The sequence below is a fragment of the Acartia tonsa genome, chromosome 3, assembly GCF_053477335.1.
Source record: "Acartia tonsa isolate MP-2025a chromosome 3, ASM5347733v1, whole genome shotgun sequence".
In the NCBI taxonomy this organism is placed as follows: domain Eukaryota; kingdom Metazoa; phylum Arthropoda; class Copepoda; order Calanoida; family Acartiidae; genus Acartia; species Acartia tonsa.
This window is the reverse complement of record NC_137262.1, coordinates 54,951,859-54,973,930: the sequence shown is the minus strand read 5'-3', so window position 1 is coordinate 54,973,930 and position 22,072 is coordinate 54,951,859. Positions and strand designations below refer to the sequence as shown.

The 22,072-nt window shown below is 33.0% G+C and overlaps 3 protein-coding genes across 4 annotated transcripts in view; 2 read left to right on the top strand and 1 right to left on the bottom strand.

Annotated features, from left to right (window-relative positions):
* hyd (E3 ubiquitin-protein ligase hyd) overlaps positions 1-5,390 on the bottom strand; it is a 41,216-nt gene extending 35,826 nt beyond the window's left edge. For both annotated transcript variants that reach the window (XM_080154593.1, XM_080154594.1), the window contains exons 1-10: positions 5,280-5,390; positions 4,688-4,806; positions 4,005-4,128; positions 3,527-3,660; positions 3,099-3,220; positions 2,562-2,699; positions 1,916-2,203; positions 1,565-1,674; positions 830-955; positions 313-432 (exon numbers count right to left, since the gene is read on the bottom strand). In XM_080154593.1, the coding sequence (XP_080010719.1) occupies positions 313-432; positions 830-955; positions 1,565-1,674; positions 1,916-2,203; positions 2,562-2,699; positions 3,099-3,220; positions 3,527-3,660; positions 4,005-4,128; positions 4,688-4,805 (1,280 nt within the window). In that variant the 5' untranslated portion in view covers position 4,806; positions 5,280-5,390. The remainder of the gene's footprint in view (positions 1-312; positions 433-829; positions 956-1,564; positions 1,675-1,915; positions 2,204-2,561; positions 2,700-3,098; positions 3,221-3,526; positions 3,661-4,004; positions 4,129-4,687; positions 4,807-5,279) is intronic.
* A 1,853-nt stretch (positions 5,391-7,243) lies between these two features.
* LOC145314945 (uncharacterized) lies at positions 7,244-12,068 on the top strand. Its single transcript, XM_080155021.1, has 7 exons — positions 7,244-7,319; positions 7,773-7,916; positions 8,463-8,561; positions 8,840-8,917; positions 9,716-9,865; positions 10,286-11,333; positions 11,802-12,068. The coding sequence occupies exons 1-7, from the start codon at positions 7,261-7,263 to the stop codon at positions 12,066-12,068; spliced, it is 1,845 nt and encodes a 614-aa protein (XP_080011147.1). The 5' UTR covers positions 7,244-7,260.
* A 142-nt stretch (positions 12,069-12,210) lies between these two features.
* Positions 12,211-21,981, top strand: LOC145314944 (uncharacterized). The gene is made up of 17 exons (XM_080155020.1): positions 12,211-12,225; positions 12,351-12,579; positions 13,044-13,238; positions 13,779-13,853; positions 14,371-14,647; positions 14,929-14,936; positions 15,034-15,244; positions 15,915-16,120; positions 16,519-16,679; positions 17,078-17,275; positions 17,922-18,013; positions 18,344-18,469; positions 19,132-19,272; positions 19,696-19,777; positions 20,112-20,218; positions 20,473-20,600; positions 21,683-21,981. The coding sequence occupies exons 1-17, from the start codon at positions 12,211-12,213 to the stop codon at positions 21,979-21,981; spliced, it is 2,550 nt and encodes an 849-aa protein (XP_080011146.1).
* The last annotated feature ends 91 nt before the right edge of the window (positions 21,982-22,072 follow it).

Below are 22,072 nucleotides of genomic sequence, written 5' to 3'. Positions count from 1 at the left end.
AAAGCAATCTGACTTTCTGCCAATTTGTTTTTTTTTGAACTAGTTGAAATGTTGACACATAACCGGACTCTCAATAAAATATTACAACCCAGGAATAAGCAATGGCCAGCAAGCGAAATAAATCTGAAATATTATTTGGGGGAGATACAAAGGTTTTTCAATTCAAAGTGTTGACTACAAACGAAAGCTTAAAATCACGTATAGGTTTCGTGATTTTTTCTAACTAACTTTGTTGTTGGTATACCTGAGCTGATTACAACCTTATTTATGAAAATTCTAGTATACAAATGCATTTTAAAATTAAATACTAACCTTCCCGACTCAGTGAGTAAGCTAGCGCGAATGCCGCTAGTTGATAGCTTCACCACGCGATCATTTGGCGGCAATGTTCCACTGTTAATGTTGATATTAGCCAATCCAAGAAAACTTGCCCTGAAAATTTAAATGTTTGTTTTAAACATTAAAAAGATTTTAATAACCTTATCCACCTATCTAACAGTTTTTTGTCTGAAGCTTAAGATCTCAATAACTACTGAACGGATTGAGCTCTCTTTTTCAGGGAAACTTCTCATTAGTCTTGGGATTGTTTAAAACTAATCATTTATAGATTTAAGCCTTGCGCTAGTTTTAGGCTATTTTAATGCTCTTTTCTGCCCTTTATAATACAGAGCCCCTAAATGATAGGGGCACAGCTCGACTTCTCATATATATTAAAGTGGTTTTGTTTATCTTGATATAATAAAGTCTAAATATAAATAATATATGTTATATCATGACACAGTCAAACAAATGAGCAATCTTCACTGATAAAAAAATTTGGGTTATTTACCTGGGATGGTTACCCGTGGGGTTGTCAGCCCGCTGGGGTATCAAATCTGTCCAACACCACTGATACAAATAGCCTGTTGTGCTCACAGCTAACAACTCAGAATGAAGCGTGGCAATGGTCTTGAATCTAAATAGAGAGATTGATTATTAACAAAGCAATCAATCTTCATGCTTTATGAAGAAACAAGGATGCCAACATCCATAAAAGCGAAGCACTGAAACGGTAGGACAAACGGACATTAACATTAGTATAGTGTCAGAACTGAATAATCATAATATAAATGTATAAGGGTCAAAGCAAAATTGTAAGTAAATTTGTTGAAAAAAACTGCTTGATTCAGGATAATGTTTATGGACATACTTACATTTCTAGGACTTGATTATAGAGTTGCTTCGCTTATTACATTATACTTTGTTGTCCCAGGAATCAATATACCAAAAATCAGATCAATCAGATATTTAGTTCAAATAAAAATTTGTTAAAAAAGTAAAAAAATCAACATGTTTAAAATGGACGTACGGACATTATGGTAATGATTATAGAGTTGCTACGCTTTCTAAATCTTACCTAACTACTAAAGGAATGCCTAAATTAATGAAAAAAGCTATCCGTTACGGACGGACGGACGTACCTAATTATAGAAAAGCTTCGCTTTTAAAAATAATATATTTAAATGTGTTTTTTTTTCATTCAAGAGCTAACTATATGAATTGAACATTCTGTTCTTGTTTTTACCTGATTGGATTTCCAGTTGGTTTCTCAGGCCAGAATTCTAGTTCATCACCCAACCAAAGAGGAGAGGGACTAGAACCCGGACCTTCCTTCTTTTTGTCCTCAGTTGCTTCCTGAAATAATTTTAGGTAAAAGTTTAACTTCCTACTCTCAGGTTATAATATTTTTTAAATGTTTTAAAAGAGCATATTAACCTCCACCTCTCCCAAATATTACCTATTCAATAAAAATTCTAGAAAGAAAACCTTGTTCAGAAAAATCAAAAACTCAAAATATTAATGCATGGTAGAATTTTTGCTCAAATAAAGTGGATATAGTATATGATTTAGTGGTTGGACAACTAAAGATTCCTACCTGCCAGTTATTATCTCTCAGAGCCGACTCCAACCACTTTCTCTGTCCGACATACTGCCTGTCCCTCCATCTCAGCAGGGTATCTCTCTCCGTACCGTCACTTCTCTCACTCCTATCACCGCCAGTGCCGCCGTTTGCACCGCGTTCGCTGCTTCGCCGCGAGCTGGAGCTGCGAGAACGACTCTGCGAGTAGCCGAAAACGTCCTCGTTGAAAATTGCTTCAGAGTCGATGATGACTGAAGGATGGTCACTTGACGACATGCCAGCATCCAGTAATGACATCAGATCCTATTGTAAAATATGATTAATTATAAACTGTTCCTGTGGTTGATACGTATTCCAAACAATATACCACTGTACAATAATATGCAGTTATAAAATAAAAAAAAGTTTTGTATCAATAATGATAAGCTACGACTGGCGTTTGAAATATAGGCAAAATGGTTTAACCTATGTAGGTTTCAAAATTATACCAATATTTCCTAGCCCTCTAATTTATATCTACCTCTACTAGTAAATATTCAGGGTGACTATCATCCTATCCTAGTCTCTGTATATCTACCTATCTATGTATCTACCTCTGGTACATATTCAGACTAGCTATCATGCTATCCTAGTCTATCTATCTAGGTATCTAACTATCTACCTCTGGTACATATTCAGACTGGCTATCATCTCCATCGTCCTCTCCCTCTTCATCCCTGGAGAGAAGGTTGTTGACTGCCAGATTAACGTCCAGGTTGGTACGCTGCAGCTCTCGAATTATCAGATTTCTGCTACGACCCTAATTAAGAGATGCTATTTGAAACAAGGAAAATAAAGCGATAACCAACCATAAAAGCAAATTTTTGGGCAGCAAATGTAGAAAAACTTTTTTTCCTTTGTTAGAGAAATATTATTTATAATAGGTACTAAAAAAAGAGTATCTACGCTAAAAATATTGCGACCAAAAACTCTACAATCAAGTCAAATATTACAAAACATGAGTTTTTCTTCAGTCATTAGAATGACCAATATTGTAGTTATGGGACTTAAAATTGAGACCTTTAAAAAATACAAAAACTCCAATTTATGCCTTCTGAAGTTCAAAACACAATATTAGACCATATATAATGAATCTTTATACGAATTTATTAGATTGAAAGCATAAAAGATGAAATTATTTTCTTTAAAAAATTTTTACCTGCAAAACACTTTGAGCCTGGCTGATCAAATCCTCTGGTACATAAGGTGTTGGTCTAGAGCTGGGGAGAATAACTCCCCTGGAACCTGCAGTTGCTGTATTGCGCCTACGGGTGCTACCACCTAAATCAAACAAAAATCCTTATAATAAATTAACAGGATGTTTGTGTATGTGTCTTTCTGTACCGAAGTGTCTCGCTAACCGCCCAACCGATATGATTCTACTTTACAGGATAGCTTATCTAGGGAAGTCCTGGGAAGGTTCTAAACTGTTTTGAGAATGGGTACCACCACTCTCTCCAGAGAAATCGCCACTAGAATTTTTTTAAAGGTACTAAAATTAAAAATAGTTTTTCTTGATATTTTCTTTTAGATGAATTAACTTCCTACAAAAAAATAACTTACCTGTTAAAATAAAAAATAAATTACCTGTACTCATACGGACTGTAGTTCTTGTGCGTAGTGAGGAACCAGTTGAACCGCTTCCAGAGCCGCTACCAGAGCCGCTAAGACCGCCGCTGACTGATTTACTTGAACCATTCTTGTTCTTGGATAAATCAAGCCTAGATAGATAAAAAAATAATCATTAGGTAGGAATCTAGCTGGATTAAAGGTATAGCCTACAAGCGAAATAAATCTAAAATGATATTTGAAGGGCAGATAAAAAAGTTGTTACTCCCCAAATACAAGGAAAATTCAGCTGAAATTAACAAATATTTTTAGAATTAATTCAGTTCTTGGTTACAGCTGGGTATCAATTTCAATAATATAGACTTCAGAACAGAATAATTTAATTTTGTAAAATGGGAGAAAGTTGTTCATTAGGTATGTTATAAAGATGAAAGTGTTTGATTTTTTTTGACTGGTTCAATTTGAAGCCCACCAATGATTGTTAACAAAAGAATACCTGTCAGAAATAACAGAGAATGGTAGTCTAGCAAGTCTACCATCCTTAAGCAGCAGGGCAATATGAGAAGTTCCAACTGCAATCTCTTTAACCTCTCCTCGGACACTTCGCAAGGCTGTGTCATCTAAAAAATATTCATATTTCAATGTCATATTTACTAAGTAATAAAAAATCTTACTTAGCTGCTAAAAACTAATTTTTATTAAGTAACCAGGTCCAACGGAAAGATAGATTTTACATTAACAAGTATATTGATAGAACTAAATATTATACATATTTCAAAAAAATATTTTTTGGAAACCAATAAAAAAAAAATGTGTGTTAAAACAATGTTGTAATGAAAAATTTAAGTGGTGAAAAAGTTGGTTACAGAAAAATTTAAATGGTGTAATAGAAGTTTTTTTATATGGTGCAAAACTATAAATATAAGAGGTCTAAAGGGATAAGACAATGGCCGATAAATTGATGTACATCTTCAAATCCAATGATGAAACTCAAAACTAACACTTCTGTAGAATTATTAATTATTGGTTGAAACGTTTAAACACTCAACTTAATAGACCAACCAATCAAAATACAGTAAAAGTCCCTAAAGTTGTTCAGCCAACGATTATAAAATTTTGAGGACTAGTGTAATAAACAGCTCATTGTCCCCTATCTCTCTGTTGAATATTTCCACTTACCGCTGTCAGTAGATCTGTTATTGATCTTATTGGCCAACTCCTTCAGTTTTTCCTGAAGCTGGTCCTGTGTCCCAGGAAGAGGGTGGATTAGAAACTCTATCCCAGGTAGCTCGCGCATCCTGTTAAAAGATATTATTAATTGGGGCATGAAATAGAATATCATTAATATAATAAGTTATATATTATAATATAAATAAATATAACAATAAATCAAGAAAATGTGAAAGAAAATCCTTATATATAGCAAATGAAAAAAGCTAAATATCAGTTAGCTGCAGGATAACTGAAAAAAAACTTTTAGAAGTTTTTTTTCACGTCCCTGTTAAGAAGAAAATACCTTGCTTTTTAGCTTGACACCACTCGTAGATTTGATTTAGGGAGGTGTATCAAAACCCTTATCATTGCCAGAGCGTGGGTACAACCCCCGATGGGCATAGGTAGTGGTACCATTTTAAATAACACATTTTATTGCTATTGTAGACAATGGCTAGAGGCAATAGTAAAAGTAAAAAATTCACCATAATAGCAGTCTCTAAATGAAAATTGTACCTCCCCATTTCATAAAATATGAAATAATGTTTATTATAAATACCTGTTAGATAAACCACGCTAAAAAGCGTGCGTCTGTAACAAAAGATAATCTCTTCTCTTAGTTTAATTAGGTCCAAACTTTACCATCTATAAGATATATCTGAAAAATTAATTACATGTAATTAATACCTTTATATAAAGTAGTAAGGTTTGATGCTGGTTGGTTAAAATCTTGCTAACAGCTGAACTGACAGAGTTGAAAGAGTGAAGCTTTACAAAAGTATCAGGACATTTTAAGCCCCCTCCCTCATAGAGCTCTGAAGGCTATTTATAATAAGCTGCAGCCGCTAAAATGTGTTCAACTGGTTAAATGCAAGCTACGGCCGGCTGCGCGCTTATATACGATAATAATAACTGGGAGAATTTCCTTAAAACGTGTTTTTACATGACCACAAAGATCATTTCAATTTCGTCCATCCCTAAATGACAATCTATAAGCAATTCATAAAATCACCATTTTTTTTAATTTCTGAACTTTCAAAACCGAAATATTTCTTTTAAAAATTGTACCGGCAATTAATTTTATTGACATGCATTTTAATAAAGTAATATAAATAATTCAAATGAATTAAAAGCAAAAATGGATACATATTTTTAAAAAAAGGGTGTTCGTTAGGTATTACCAACAAAAAAAAAACATGTTGCACCATTTTAAATTTCTTTGTTTTTTTCAGACTAAAATTACACAGAATTTACTAATAAAAAATACATAACATTTATGAATTATAATAGAAATATTATTTTTAAACAAAAATCATCACTTTTTATTATAAAAACATTAATAATTATATGTTAAATTTTATCAAAAAAACTTATCTAATTTTCCTATTTGTATTCAGCTTCACTCGTTTTGCTTTTGCTTTTTTATAATTCATAGTTGCCATATTCGAGAAAATTGCATTTCCCAGTTTACAAACAATTTAAAATAACAGTAAAAAGTAATGTTCTAACTATATATAATTTTATGATAATATTAGTATCAAAAGCTTATTAAATGAAAGGAATTAAATAATTGAAAAAATATATTATATTAAAATTGAAACATACATTTTAAGAAAAACGTTATTTCTTTTTGTGTAGTTTGGCAACCTGATTATATTGCATTTTTTGACAGGGTTGCCATATTACGGTTGAGTATTTTTTTCAAAAAGTAAAATTAACCGATATCATTCTTATAACCAATTTCCTCAGACCTAAAAGGTTATTATTTTACAGTAAAGCTTCCATTAAGTCCCAAAACGACGTTTCATGCTATTATTGTGGCTTCACGCTTTTGAAGGTAAATTAAGTCCCAAAAGACCTCCATTTGGGCGTAATCGCTATTTACGGATATTTGGAATCTTTTACATTGTTATAAAAACGACCAAAAAAGAAGATTTTGGTTAAAAATTTGAGTAATTCTCCGGCAAAATAATCCCTTCGAATGGAAAACTAATAAAATGTAATTTATAAATTTTGAGATTCGGCAACCTGTTTCTACCTGCTTTCCAAAGTACAAAACATTCCTGTCTGCTAAACATTCAAAACCTAAACAAGCGGTTTTTGGCCTTTTGTTTTTAAATATTTTAATATTTTATTGATTTTAAGTGATTTTTTGGTGAATATTTTAAGGAAATGATAATTTATAAAGAATAAAACATCATTTTATTCAGTAAAAATCATTATTTTTATGTAAAATTAATGAAAATTTGTGTTATTTAGGTTTGTTTACAAAATTCTTGTCATTTAAAAATCATTTTGTGCAATGAAAACTTTTGCTTAGCTTGTAAAATAATGATTAAATTGTTAATAATAATGGGTCTTTACCCCCCTCCAACTTTGAAACCTCCATTTAACCCCCCTCAAATATTTTAAAAATAAACCATTATATTAACCCCCTCAAACCTATATATTAAACACTTTATTTTCCCTTCTCAAGCTAAAAAGCTTTGACGTCCCTGAATTAATTGATTATATTTCAAAGGTATTATTACAGAAATGCCATGGAATCAGGAAGTAAACGAAGTAAGACGACGCACTCCAAACATTCCAGATATGTTAGGTAATGTTAATTTTTCTAGCCTCTTTTATTATATTTTTAACTTATATGGGTAGGCTAAAAGTGTCTTACGTATAAATTACTTTATATAATCGGAATAGAAACTGGTTTCCTGAAAATTATATAGATTAAATACCTATCGTTTATTGAAACCTGCGAAGTTTGACATCAAATTTTTCATGAGAATTAAAATTATTTATTTCATTTATAAAATAATACTTAATTTTCCAGTATGGATTAACATTCGCTGGATTAGATCCGGTTCTCAATCACACTGAAAAATCATATATATTATCGTATTACAGACAATTTTCATAAATATTAGAATTAAAATCGTAATTTTAATACCAGTTTTGATCGGACCCTCAGGGCTAACAAAACTGGTTTTACTCCTATAATTTTTCATTTAAAATCGGTCCGAGGAAAGCTGTCGACAAATAATTATCACGATTTTAGGTCGCACACGGGCGAAGGACCCAAACAAGCAAGTTCCCGACAGTCTAGTGTAGTAACAGAATACGTTGAAATGAGAGACATAACGGCTGAGGCTGCAGCCGTTAGGTCCAAACGGATCCGTAGCCATCATTTAAGTCAGCATAGGTAAGAAAAAAGGTTGAAAAGTTTGAAGAATCAGGGATCTAAAGGAATAAGACGATAGTAGCCGGTAAATGCCCAATGAGGAAACACAAAATTATCCCTTCTGTAGTTGAAAGAAATGTTTAGACACTCAACTTAATGAACCAACCAATCAAAATTTCTTGAAGTTCCCAAAGTTGTTAAGCCAACAGATAAGAAAACGTTATTATAAAACTTTGGGGACTAGTGTAAAAACAGCCAATTGTCCCCTCCCTAACTGCTCAAGAAAAATATTAAATAAATATTTTGAGTGTTTTAAATTCTCTATTTTTATTATAATAATTATGGATATCATATACCTATTAAATACCTGAATCAACATGTTTTAGCTATATTAATGATGTCTTTTTCTTACTTATCCCAATGCACTGCAACGAAATTTATATTATAGATTATACTTACTTACCTACACAGTTTTCTCTAAAGCAGTAGACTTGTCAAAAAGAATTATTTTTTTCCCCAGATTTCTGAAAAATACATTCGAAGATTTTTTGATTTTAATATTTTTAGGTCACATTTTGAGGGTACAGTTGTGCCCGAAGTTAAACATTGGCAAGCTCCGATTCAACGACAATTAGACACTGATATTGTTATTGGCGACAGGAATGAAACTTATATAACAAGCACTTAATTAATTGAAATTGTATAAGTGTTTGTATTGAATTTAAGCATTTTAAATTAGAATTAGGTATTTATCTAAGTCTTAAGAGGGCGAGGCAACAACTAGACTTTGTCTTTGTCTAATTATTAAACCTTTTTTTTTTAACAACAATGTCTCTTGGGGTGTATTTTAACATTAAAATAGGCTAAAACCTGCACATAAACAGTTTAGAACATTAAATATTTAACCTTTTAGTTGATAAAAGTTTTCTTGATGTCAGGAATGATCCACATTCAATGAAATTGTCATTAGAATCTATGCAAAGAATTCAACAACTCATCACTGCTCAAAAGAACTTTCTAAGGTAAGGAAATATTTTCATAAATAAAATTTTGTAATAAACAAATACTTTATTAAGATATAGGGAAACATATTAGAAACATCTGAGAAAGCTATAACTTTAGTCATTAGAAAGACCAGTTGAAATAGCAGTAAATTACGTAATTTTACTTTTAATACCTAATGTTTTATATAAATGAAAAGATATGATAACAATGCTATGTAACAGATAGCGAAAAATAGTGGTATATTAAACGGTCCACATAATATTTCAATCAAGCTTAATAATAGCTGCATAGACGTCCAAGGGGGGAGGGGGTAATGGGGCGATTACCCCCCCAAAACGAATTTGGGGGTGCCGTAATTTTTTTCATTCCCCCCCCCTATTTAAAATTTACCCCTTTTATAAAAAATCTCTAACAAAAAAAATTTTTCGCGCTTCGCGCGCATTTTTAATACTAAATTTTTAATAAAATTTAAATTACCCCCCCCAAAAAATTTTACCCCGGGGGTAAATTTTTTGGGGGGGGGGAAATTTTACCCCTGCCAACAGATTTCAGGGGGGGTAATTACCCCCCCCAAGCAAATTTTACCCCCGGGGTAAAAATTTTTGGGGGGGTAAAAAAAAATCGCGGCGCGCTTCGCGCGCCATTTTCCCCCTCCCCCAAAACCGAATTAACCCCCCCCCCCAAAAAAAAAGCTTGGACGCCCCTGAATAGCTGTTTAGTTTTTACAGATAGCCAGAGTTTATTGTAATTTTTTGTTTCTGTTTAGGATGTTTTTCAATGTACAAAACTCTATAGGTAATTTTGTTTTGTTTTAGATATTATGAAAAACGGGAAAAGGTAGAAAAACGACGCTTTCAACAACAACAAGATGCACAGAACAAAGAGTTTGAGCAAATGGATCAGGAATCCCACCATTGTAGCCATCAAAATCGCCACAGAAACGATCACCGTCCCTCACATTTTAGGTTTTTATACATTCCAGTTCTAATAACAATTTTTGATTTTCTTAAAAGAAAAAAAATATTTTTACCTACATATTATACATTTAATTGTATTAAAGAGCAAATCTACTCTGAAAAAATAGCGAGTCTGTCTGTATGAACGTCAATCTGATGTTAATAGAAAATTGACTCGAATACAATGGTGACTTAGTTTTCTAAAAATTTATGAAAAATTTAAATTAAAACAGAAATCTCATGATTAATGATCAATTGACATTACCTGCGTCTAAAATGCTGTTAATAAAGCGCTATGAAAAATGAATAAAATTGTCCTTGTTTTTAAATTAAATATTTTTTCCATAAAAATATGTCCTAGGTAAAATACCTATATATGCCTTAAGTTTTTATTATTTGGCTTGAATGTATAAATAATATTTGTAATAGTCACCAAGATTATGAAAACGTTGTAAGCAAAGACAGCCAAGAATCCTCAGAAAAAGCCGCCACACTTTCTGACCCACCCAGCCAACCGTTTCAAGCATTCCATGAACTCAATCTCAATCTGGAAAACATAGCCTCTGAAAAATCAAGTTATTCCCTAGTCAAAGAATCTACATTTGAATCTCTCTCATCTCTTGGTAAATCAGATGGTTCATCAGATAAAGAAAACAAGACTAGAAAGGCAGAGAGAAAAACTAGAAAAGTTGCCAAACTTACAGATTCAAACACTGAAATTTCATCTGAACATTCAAATGCTAGAAAAGATTCAAACAGCCATATTCATATAGAATCTTTTAACCCTGAAGCTATAGGGACAAAAAGAAAAGAAAAAGATACAAATGTTAACGTGCCAGTAAAGCTTGCAAGAATGGATAAAATTGTGGGAACTGATGAAGCTCGCTTTAACTATCAAGACGAGGGAACCCAAACGTCAGCCTTAGGTGGGGAGGGTAACAAAGTAACGCACAGAAATCGCCGCCGAATTGTAGCAAAAATCGTCCAACCCACCGGTAATGTCACTTCTAATAAAAAGCCAACAAACTTGAAACCCAAAAAATCCACCAACACTGAAACTAAAAAATTTACGAATTCTAAAAATGAACAAACAGAAATAGAAAAGCCAACCAAAATTATCAATGATCGTCCCTGGAGGGTTAACATGAAACCTCCCAGTGCTAACATAGAGGCAAGTGTTGAGGTTTCAATACCTGAGAAAAAAGGAGCAGATCGACCATGGAGGGTCAACATGAAAGCCCCTAAAGAAACTCCTGAGAATAAAGAAGAATCTGGCCCTAAAAAGCCAGCTTACAACAGAGATGAAGTGCGAAGATTTATGTTGGCTAAAAAGAGAAAAGACAAGGAGGAACGAATGTTGATTGAAAAAGAGAATATGGTAAAGCAAGAACTTATTAAACAAAGATTGTTAGAGTTAGAAAAGCTTCAAAAACAGATTGCGGAAACTGAAATTCAAGCTTCCAAAAAGTCCTTAAAGGTGAGCTATTTTAAATCTTTTAAGAACCTTGTTACTTCTTACTATTTATAGTTGAGAAAAATAAACGTTCCCAAAGTCATTTTGACAACTAAAAAATCGTTTTTTTCTTGTTTACAAAAAATAATCTAATAGGTTTTAAAGAATTATTTACCTTATATCAGTGTCATATTTAGTGATTTACTGTTATAATCTATAATATTGGTATTACAGGAATGAAGGGAACAATGGACTGTTTATTACACTAGCCATCAAGATATTATATTAACGTTTTCTTATTCGTTGGGTTAACAACTTTGGGGACTTTATTGAAACTTGATCAATCACTAATTGTAATCTACAGTAATTTTTTGTATCATCATTGCCATTTGAGATACACAGCAATTTATCGGTCATTGTCTTATCCCTTTAGATCCCTTGGTAGATTACTATTGCTGCGGTGTCCATGTACAAAAATCTACTTGTTTTTAGGATGAAGACAGGGAAAACGCCGTGCAAAGTCAGATGAGTATCAAAGAAAAACTACTTCAACTAACACATGAAATGAAACGGCACTGGAACGAGGAACATTTTGATATTAACAATCATGAAAATCAAAATGGTGAAACTGAAATCAATGTTGACGGGGAAAATGAAGAATTGGGCTCTTCTGAAACTGTTGTCAGAAATTATAAACAAAAGGAAATTCAAAAACCTTCAATTTGCTTCTTTAAAACATTAACATTTCATGGAATTTAAGTATTTCTTAATTTAACCAGCGGCTTTTAGCATCTAGGGGATTTGTAATTGAAGTTATAGGGGAAAAAATAGGTAAAATAGCCTAAAACTATCCCAATAATTCATGTTATTGGTTTAGTTGTAGCGCAACTATTTTTTAACAATGCTATGTCCGTCAGTACTTAAAAAAGAGCAAAGCAATATAAGTTTTACCAAAATATGTCTTACGATATCCGTTTTATATTTATTTATTAGATTATCTACATTTATTTGCTAAAATGTCATGAAGATTTTTGTCTTTAGGAAAAATCCTCCAAACTTTATGTGGATCTTGAAAAAGAAGAAGAGATAGTTGTCGACAACATTGATATTGGCATGAACGTGGACCACAAGCTCGAATCTCACTTCTCAAAGCACAGCAACAACAGCTCTGATGCTCTGTCAGACGCTACAGAGATCAGATCGCTGCCGGATAGTAGGTCCCAGTCACATACCAGATCTATCTCACATTCTTATAAGTCAGTTTCAATAGGTAAAGATAATATTTTATAAGGTGACAAGGAGTAAAATTTTTTTTTTTCTCATCAAATATCTAGCATAACTAATCTTGCAGGCAAAGTTTTGAGTACCCAAACCTTTGAATTTGAGTTTAATTTCTTATTTATTTCTGCTATAGGTACCTAATACCTATACTCTGCTATTCTCAAATTTTAAAAAAATTGGTATATGTTGAAAATTATTTGAAAAACTGTGAAATAGAATAAGGGTCTTTCATCATTTGACTTCTTATTCTGTATAAATCGATATATATTATTACTTGGATGTTGCACCATATTTTTGCCTAATCTAGTAAAATTTCATCCACCTCTTTTACCCCATCCCTTTTGATCCTACTGACGATCTAACCAATAAATGAGGACCAAAAGCAACCTAAATTGTCATAATTTCCATTTATATTATATCCATTTCTGTATAAGCAAAGTCTATTTTATTCAGGTTTATCTAATGAGAGTCGAAATGATAGAGAAAGGAGAAGCATCACTCGATCATTTAGAATAGAAGATGATCACCAAGCTGACAATGCTTATGATGCCACTGATTATAAGAATGATGAAAAGCAAACATCAGAAAGAAGTGAAAGATATAATTTTTTAGCTGAAACTCAAAGAGAGGATGAAGGCGATTCTTTAGGTAACTGGCATTTATTCAATTTTAAAGAATAAATAAACATTTAAATTTTGTGCTTTTTAAATATTTTACATTTGGCTATTAGTGCTCTTTACTCTTATAAGAGCTTTGCCTTTTTGGGTGTTTTAAGTTTGTAACACTATTTTTTTTTATCTAATATAAAGTATTTTTGTCTGTTCATTGATATCTTGCTAAACAGTTTGAGTTCTCCATTAAAGGGAGCTTTACACAGGTCCCAGAATGTGTTTAAGGCTTTTAATTTCTTGGGATTGTTTTAAGATTCATCCCCTACCCTTCCTTTTTCCGCTTGAATATAATTACAAAGCCCCCTGAAGCAAAGTAATATAAAAGTTAATGGCATTTTGAAAACTACATTCTTAAAATATTCTAATAGCGGTGCTTCTAGTCTTGATTTAGATTGTCTCGTCTAAACTGATTAGGTCAAATCACTAATAAACACAGTACACAACACAGACAAAAAATAAACAAAACTGTTTTACAAACTTATCTTACCCTGTTTTCTAAATACTGGTTTTGACTAAGGTTATGTTGATGAGATTCCTGAGAGAGATCTTTCTGATAATGGCAGACCTCTCCAAGAAACAGACCCACATCTAGGTAAATATTTTGTTATGGTTAATTTTGAATGAAACATTGATGCATGAATCCAGTGAAAATGTCACCTTTAAAAGTTAAAAATTTTGTTAATAGACATTTGATTCCTGAGATAATATGATATTCCTTTAATGGACCTTCACCTTGTACCTGTACCAGCCGTTTCACTCCGCTTGGGGGGAGCATTGACCGCTGACAAACTTTCTACATTTTCTTCTGTCTTGTGCTTTTTTCTCTGTATTTATCAACTTCAGATCCTTTCAATGGACCTTGGTCCGCCTGAAATTATAACAATTAAATCAATCAACTTAAAATATTTACCTTCTCTTAGTAATGGGAGAAAATGAGAAAGAAAATAAAACAAGTTGAAATCAATTTCTGATATTTTTAGCTTAAATGTATTACCTACCTACCTATTCAGTTTATCTTAAACTTTCAAATGATTTTATGTCTTTTTGAAACAATTTCTTTATAAAAATCTTCCAATTTAAAATTATCATTATGCGAATATTTGATTAAGATGCCTCTGATTACCTAACAATTCCTGCACAGCACAGCAAACCTTCTAGTAAAGGCTCCAACCAATCAAGTCAAAGACACTCTGTACAGAGATCCAAGAGTAGCTCTGCTCCCATCCCAGTTCCTAAATTCTTAGCTCCCTCTTTATCTCTACCAGAGGATCAAACACAGAAAAGTTCGCAAGATAGAAGTCAAAATCAAGTTAGCAAAGATACAACTATTACCCCAGGAAAATTTTATAATATTTTAAAAATCATTGGGAATTTTAATATTGTAAAGTACCTATTTATCTAATAAAGCATATTTTTAGTTAAAATGGATTTATTATTTCTTGGATCTTACGCCAAATTATCACGAACTCTAATAAAGTGAAACTTGTAGCTGGCTTAAAGAACGATCCCTCCAAACACTACATATACCACATCCCCTCCACTCCTAATGATATTCATGGTAGCCACCTAAATTGGCGACAATTTTCCCCCTGTCATAATATCCACGTATATTCTATATCCATTCTAGTTAAACAGTAGATGAATTATTATTTTGTATAATTTTGTAGGTTAAGAAGTAAATAAAATTTCAACTTATCTGTTTTTGAAATACCATTTTGAAAACTTTAGTGATATCTAAAGCTAATGATTTTTATAATTATGAAATTCTTTAGGAATAGAGCCACTGAATATCCCCCTAAATACTTCATCAGTGCCCAAAATTATTTTAGACACTATACCTGTAAACTCACAGCTCGTTCCAGGTCCTCCGAAAGAAACCAGGAATATACCAGAAAGTATCTTGGAAGCCGCTTTTTCTGATTTGGCCAATAAACACTTTGGTCCACCTCCTAATCTGTCAGATGATGTTCTGAATGTTCAAAGGTATGTTGATGTTTTCTTTTTGTATAAGTAAAGCTACTGTATGAGTTCTCTGTCCCTGTCTGTAGGTAAAGCTTTTGTATGTTTACTCTAATTTTATTTCCCCTTACCCAATTTTTAGCCTTCTTCCAATTCTCTTTACCCGAAGGCTAGTTTTTTTGCTTTACATCTATTATTTCTGTCATTTTCGTTGATTTTACACATGTTTTACAGTTTAAAACAGATTATTTATGCCTTGATTAATCTACCTTTTGTTTTACAAATTTCTTTTAAAGCCTTTTAATGATTTTAATTTCAAAATATCCTTTTAATAAAGTAAAAGGATGTTTGTTTGTCTGTGCCGAAGGATCTCGCTAACCGCTGAACCTATCGGGTTCTCCTTAACAGATTAGCTTCCCATAGGTCCCAAGGTTTATGACTTTTTTGGGAGAGGGTAACACCAACCTCCCAAGAGAAATTGCCCCTAGAAAAATTACCCCCCCCCCCCCAAAAAAAATGGGTTTCTTTTACTTTTTTAAAAATCTAAATTAAATAAAAATAGGTTTTGGGATTCAACTCCCCGCTTCTTAAATGCCCCTAGAGGCCTATAGAGGGCGTGGCCGCTAGTATTATATATTGCAAGTAACATTCTGTACAAAATAAAGTTAGGTATTTTGAAATATTTTATATTTAGGTCAAAAAACGTATCCAAGAACAAGATATTGGATAGTAGTGGATCTACATATGCAGAACAATTTAGTCAATATGCAGCACAAACAAATTTGCAAAAAATCCCCCAATTTGAAACTCAAGAAAATCTGCAAAACAAGTTAGTTAATGCCGAAAGAAATAATGAACTAGAAGAATATGTTCCAAAGTTTCCACAAGTTTTAAGCAGAGGTAGGTTTATTGTTTCAAAATATAATCTTGAAAAAGTCAATTACATTTTTTTTATATATAAATTTTCGAATATTAGATAGTTCTTTAAGTCATAGTTATTTATTGCATCGAATTAGAGACAGTTTTCCGCGGATATTAAAAGAAAAACGTAGTTTTGTTAGCCCTGAGGGACCGAAGGCCCAGGCTAACAAATCTGGTATTATTTGATTTTATGATTTTTATTTTAACATTCGTGAAAAATTGTCTGTTATATGATGCTATACATGATTTTTCAGTATGACTGAGAAGTAAACCGTTTCAATTCAGCGGATAATAATCGGTTTTAAAGCCATACTGGGAATACATGTATTTTATATTTTGATTCTAAATGATTTTTTAAAACTCTATAAAACGTCTAGGTCCAAAAACAAGGATAAGCAAATCATTAGAGGGCGGCCATGTGTCCAGTTCTGGCAGGAAAACCTGGATTGTACCTGACCTGGACAAAACTGGTCCTGGATATGGTAGCAAGGAGTCTCTTAATAGTGACAAACCTCCGCATTGGTTTGAAGTTACAAAGGTATGATTTAATGTTTTTCTTAATTGTATGTAAAAGCTTATTTAGGGTGCATAGACGTCCAAAAGGGCGTGTTAAAAAGGTTACGACCCCCCCAACCTCTACCCCTCAAACTTTAAAACCCCCTTATTTCCCCTCTAACAATTTTAAAACATTAGATTTCCCCCTTAAACTTTTGAATTCCATCATTTTATCCCCCTCAAAATAAAAAAACTTGGACGTCCCTAAAAAGGTGAAAGGTTTTCATCCACCAGTTAATGAGATACAATCATTATTAAAAGTAAATTAATTATAGATGAATTCTTATGCAAATAGATGTTTATAGGATTATATAGCTTTATACAGTTCGACTGATTTAAATGTCAATATAAAAATTTGTTTAATTTTTGTTTATTTTTCAGGATTCATCCGAAACAGATCAAAATGACATGTTTGTAACTAAACCTGTACGCCAGCAGTCACTAAACAACCTGTTACAGCCCGGATGCCTCCATGCTAGTCTGCTAAATATGAGTATAGAGGAAGGACCTTTGAGTGCACTGGAATCTTCCTCTGAAACTTCTGTTTCTGGTGTCCCTAAAAAGTGCCATCAATTACAGGTATTAAAATGGTATCTTTATAAAAGTTACAGGATGTCTGTCTGTCTATTTGTACCGAAGGAGCTTGCTAACTGCTGATCCGATATGGTTTTCCTTTAGAGGGTAACTTTTCATAGGTCCTGGGAAGGTTTTTAACTATTTTGCGGAGGGCTCCATCATCCCCCCCCCCCCCAAGAAAAATCGCCTCTAGAAAAATTACTCCCACACAATTTTTTTTACTTTTTCTTTTTAAATCCAAAATTTAAAAATTGGTTAATTTAATTTAACTCCCCCCTCCTCAAGTGCCCTTAGAGGCCACTAGGGGCGTATCCGCTAGTTAAATATATATAGTCTAAGTGTGTGGGTGTGGGTGTGTGTGTGTGTGTGGTAAAAGAACTTTTTGGGGCATAGAAGGTTCAACTCTTCTTAGTAACACGAAGGTGTTATGACATCAATCCCCCTCCACGCTTTACTGTGAAGTTCAATTAATTAGGGTTGATTAATATAGGATATCTGTCATAATTAGGCCAGAATAAGGTATTTTCTTCTTGTATAATACATAGGAGAAAATATTTTCTGTAATGTACATAAGTGACACCTAAAAGTAGGAGTCAAACTTAAGCTTTGAACCTCATAATTTCTTTCTATTATCTATCCAACAATCTAGATGACCAGAAGATCAAGTCAGGTAGAAACTGTCCAGGATTCAGAATCTGGGAGAACAGATGTCGAAGAAAGCTTGGCTTCTAGTAAAACAAGGTAATAAGGTTTCTCTCTATAAATGTTTAGGTTTTTCTGTCACTATTGGATATTCTTGATAAATAGATCTATTGTTTTAATGGATATAGGATATGCGTGGATATATTGACAGAGAAAAATTTGTCGTCAATTTAGCTTGCTAATATGGACATCATTTATTGGCCAGTTTGTTCATCCAGTAAGTAGAAGTGGAGGATGGGGGGGGGGGGGTATCGTTATTTTAGCCAGTTGCGAGTATCACTTCATCAGAGTACATGAAAATCTGGTGCAACATCTAAGTAATAATGTATAGATTGTTTTTTTTCTTTTTTCATATTCCATATTTTTAAGAGCAAGAAGGAAAGAGTACAAAACAAGGACCAGCCAAAGCAAAGGAAGTAGATCCCAAACATCTGTAACAGATCCTAGTCTGCCTGCTGTACATCCTGATTCTGTACCCAATCTTATGCATCTCAGGTACACTTTATTATTTAGGGGGGGGGGGGGGGGGTAATTCAACAATCTCGTAATCAATGATTAAATGGCACTTAAAATTCGAATTTCGATTTGAAATTTTTCTTGAGTATTCCTTGGTAGGTCAATTTTCCCTAAATCGAACAAAAAGTTGGAAAAGTAACGGCTGGCGGCTCATCCGTTTAGGCGTTTTTTGTTTTTGCCTATTTTCAGGGCAAATTCATCATAATTACGTAGGAATTAACTTTTTAAAACATATTTTTGCCTAGTGTTCTTAAAAAGTAGACAAGGAAGTTTAAGAAACACTAAATAATACATTAAGATAATTATATAGGTATGATATTGTTATATTGTTCCATCAATCACTTAAAGCAATGCCTTGAAAAATTTAAATTTGTTTATAATATTCTAATGAAACATTATCTGTGCAAAATTAAAAATATGATATACAAAGATACAGAAGTCCGTAGGTATGCTGACTAATAGATACGTAGTAAGAAAAAAAATACGAGATGAAATAGTCTTTGCACATATTTCCAGAGCTATACAATTCTTCTAATGTCTAGATTGAGATTTTTGGATAGAATATTGAAAGAAAATTAATATATTTTTCCTATCTCTATACAAATACCCCTAAAAAGGGACTGCAATTAAAAATGTTTTAGGTTTGTGACTGAATTGAACCAGCTAGAATCTATGAACGCCACAGAACAGTTACTTACAGAATTAAAACAAATAAAAGAATCAACATTCACAAGTCAGACTACTCTGGCTAGTGTTACTCAAAAGTTGGAAACTGAACAGAGGTAAATGATAAACTTTTAGGAAATTAGACAGCCCTTTGATTGCATATTATTTGTCTTAAAGTTGTAGGGGCATTCTTATTGGTGTAAATTAACTTATATACATTTCCATACAAAACTATCACTTATTTTTATTTTTAATGATCTATGTTTCCCGCTATTAACATCATGATTTGTCCTTGTTAGAAATTCTGAATTGATTTTTTAAAGATAAAGGACACTAAGTTCATTAGAGTAAGGAGGAAGGTGTTAAATAACTGTATATAAACACAGCCAAGTCGCTACAAAAGAGCAGAAAGCAATTTGCTGGCTGACAAAAAAGGCCCTTAACAGGGGGGGGGGGGGGGGAATCCAGGTAGTTGTCTGGTTATACATCTATACTATAAATTTATTCTTAGTTCTATAAGTAATTGAAATAATTTTTAGGCAAAGAGAAATAAGTGAGTTCAAGAACCAAGCAGAACAAACTAAAGTTCAATTAACCCAGATGTATGCTGAAAAACTAAAGGTTAGTATCTATTATTTGCCTACCTACTGATTCTATTATTGATCATTATTTAGTGCTTTCGTTCATATCCATAAATGACCCCTGAAACCCCCTCCCAATTTTCCAAGAAATTCTAAAAACTCTACAGAAGGCCTTTCCCTACATGGTACTTTCCCTTCTGGGCCCTCTTAACTTTTACTTAACCTAATCTAAATTAAATAAGCAACAAGTATGTGTGTGTTCTAAATGTGATACCAGGAGAACTCTTAACTGTTTTATTCCTACTATCTGTTTAAAATCTTTCTATTGATCTATGTATTTCATTTGAAATAAAACTGTCTATTCATACATTTAGGAACTACTAGAAAGTCAGACCGAGGCTACTAAAGCTACATCTGCTGTGGCTCAACAACTTGGAGAGCTAAATAAACAGACCAGCAAACCAGATCCTGATCTGATAAGGTAAACAAAGAGGGTCATTTTCTTTCGCGAATTTTCCAAAAGTTGTGAGTAAACTCTTTCTTATTTTGACCATTTCATATTTAAGGACAGTTTGACTTAATAAACGCATTTGACTAAGCACTAACATACAACTTTACGGAAAATACGTGAAAAAAATGACACTGTTCTTTATTAACTTATTTCATAATTCTTTCTTTCAGAAAACACAAATAATAACTTTCTAGAAGTTTGTAAAAATCTTTTAATTTTGCTAGAACTTTACACCTACTGCACAACAGCATAGAAAACTTGAACAAAGGTCGGTCAGTATCTTCTAGTCAATCTTCTGGAGAATCTACGGCAAGAACTGTCACTTCTACTTCAAGATCTACCTTAGCTTCAGGTGATTTTATCTTTTTTGTTTCTTCAAAAAGCTTTTATTAAAACTGTGTGACTTCTACAAAGACAGTAAGATCATTTAAGATAGGCACGAAATAGTTTACGAATCCATTAAATCTTTGAAAAATTTTGACAATTTATGTAGCGAATCTACTTTATATTTAAATATTACCTAAAGGGCCTGTACGTCAATTGTAAGTAACGCACTGAAAACGTAATTGCCAAAGTTGAAAGTCTTTCTCCACAATAATTTTGGAGTGCAGCTACTCTTCAACTTAATACAAAAATATATCTTTAATGTAGCACTTATTTCTTATTTTATTGCTATGGGTTTAAGCTGAATTAGGATTAATTTATGCAAGTTTCGGATCCGCATTGATTTTTTGCGGATCCGGATCCTCCAAATTTGGTCAGTGCGGATCCGGATACGGATCCGGATGCGGATCCTTGACAATAAAAATAAAATCACCAAACTTTTCAAAAAATATTTATTCTTTAATTCGAAGTCAAAAATACTTTTAATTTTCAAGTCTGACCCTAAACCTTAAAGATTGGCTCTCATCAAGAAAATGTCTGAGATTTTATATAAATTTAGGTAGATTTTTCCATTTTTTCCGCATTTTTTTTGAGTCCAAGGATCCTTGCGGATCCGGATCCGGATCCAGATCCGTATCCGAAACCCTGAATTTATGGCTACGCCCCTAGAAGCCTCTAATGGCACTATAAATGTTAAGTGTTTAAAAAAAAATAATACAATACAATGTTGCGAAGGAGTCTCTATCAAATTGCTACGATACTTTGCAATGTTACGTAGGAGTCTTTATTCGAGGAAAACATTTTTCGATTTGCTTGGTGGTACCTTCCCTCAAAATAGTTATAAACCTTCCCAGGACCTATGAGAAGCTACCCTGTTAAGGAGAACCCGATCGGTTCAGCAGGTAAGCGAGATCCTTCGGTACAAACTCACAGACAAACAGACAGACATCCTGTTACTTTAGTATAAGGATTTATGAACTTCCCTTTTGAAGATGTCGTTATGCATGATCCTTGTTAAAGCTACCTTTATCTATCTATCTAATTATCCAGGTAAGCAAGATTTAACCACCAGTACAGTTAAAACAGCCAGAACTGCATCCAGCCTGAGAAAACAGCCACAGATTATGTCAGAGGACAGAAAATCCTCCAGTATACAAACAGCTGTTGATGCAAGTGTCCAGGAATTGATACGGACAGCGGCCAGCCGCCAGGATATACCTGACCAGAGTGTACATACAGAGCTGGATCATACAGGGGAGGATGTGATTGACAGTGCCCCCATTTCTTCTGAGATTATTATAGGAATGCACCATAATCTAAAGTTTTTTATTAGCGAAGCTACTATATAATTCACTTTGTTTGTTGGTCTGTGTTTCAGTCCGGATGTAACTAAAAGTGATTTTATCGGCTGGTAATTAAGACATACTGCTGGCTTTTGGT

Coding starts and splice junctions, on each gene's coding strand:
- LOC145314945 (XM_080155021.1), top strand. CDS start 7,261: ATGGAATCAGGAAGTAAACGAAGTAAGACGACGCACTCCAAACATTCC. Junction 7,320..7,772: donor AAACATTCCAGATATGTTAG/GTAATGTTAATT, acceptor TCACGATTTTAG/GTCGCACACGGGCGAAGGAC. Junction 7,917..8,462: donor CATCATTTAAGTCAGCATAG/GTAAGAAAAAAG, acceptor TAATATTTTTAG/GTCACATTTTGAGGGTACAG.
- LOC145314944 (XM_080155020.1), top strand. Junction 15,245..15,914: donor GATGTTCTGAATGTTCAAAG/GTATGTTGATGT, acceptor TTTTATATTTAG/GTCAAAAAACGTATCCAAGA. Junction 20,601..21,682: donor AAGATCTACCTTAGCTTCAG/GTGATTTTATCT, acceptor CTAATTATCCAG/GTAAGCAAGATTTAACCACC.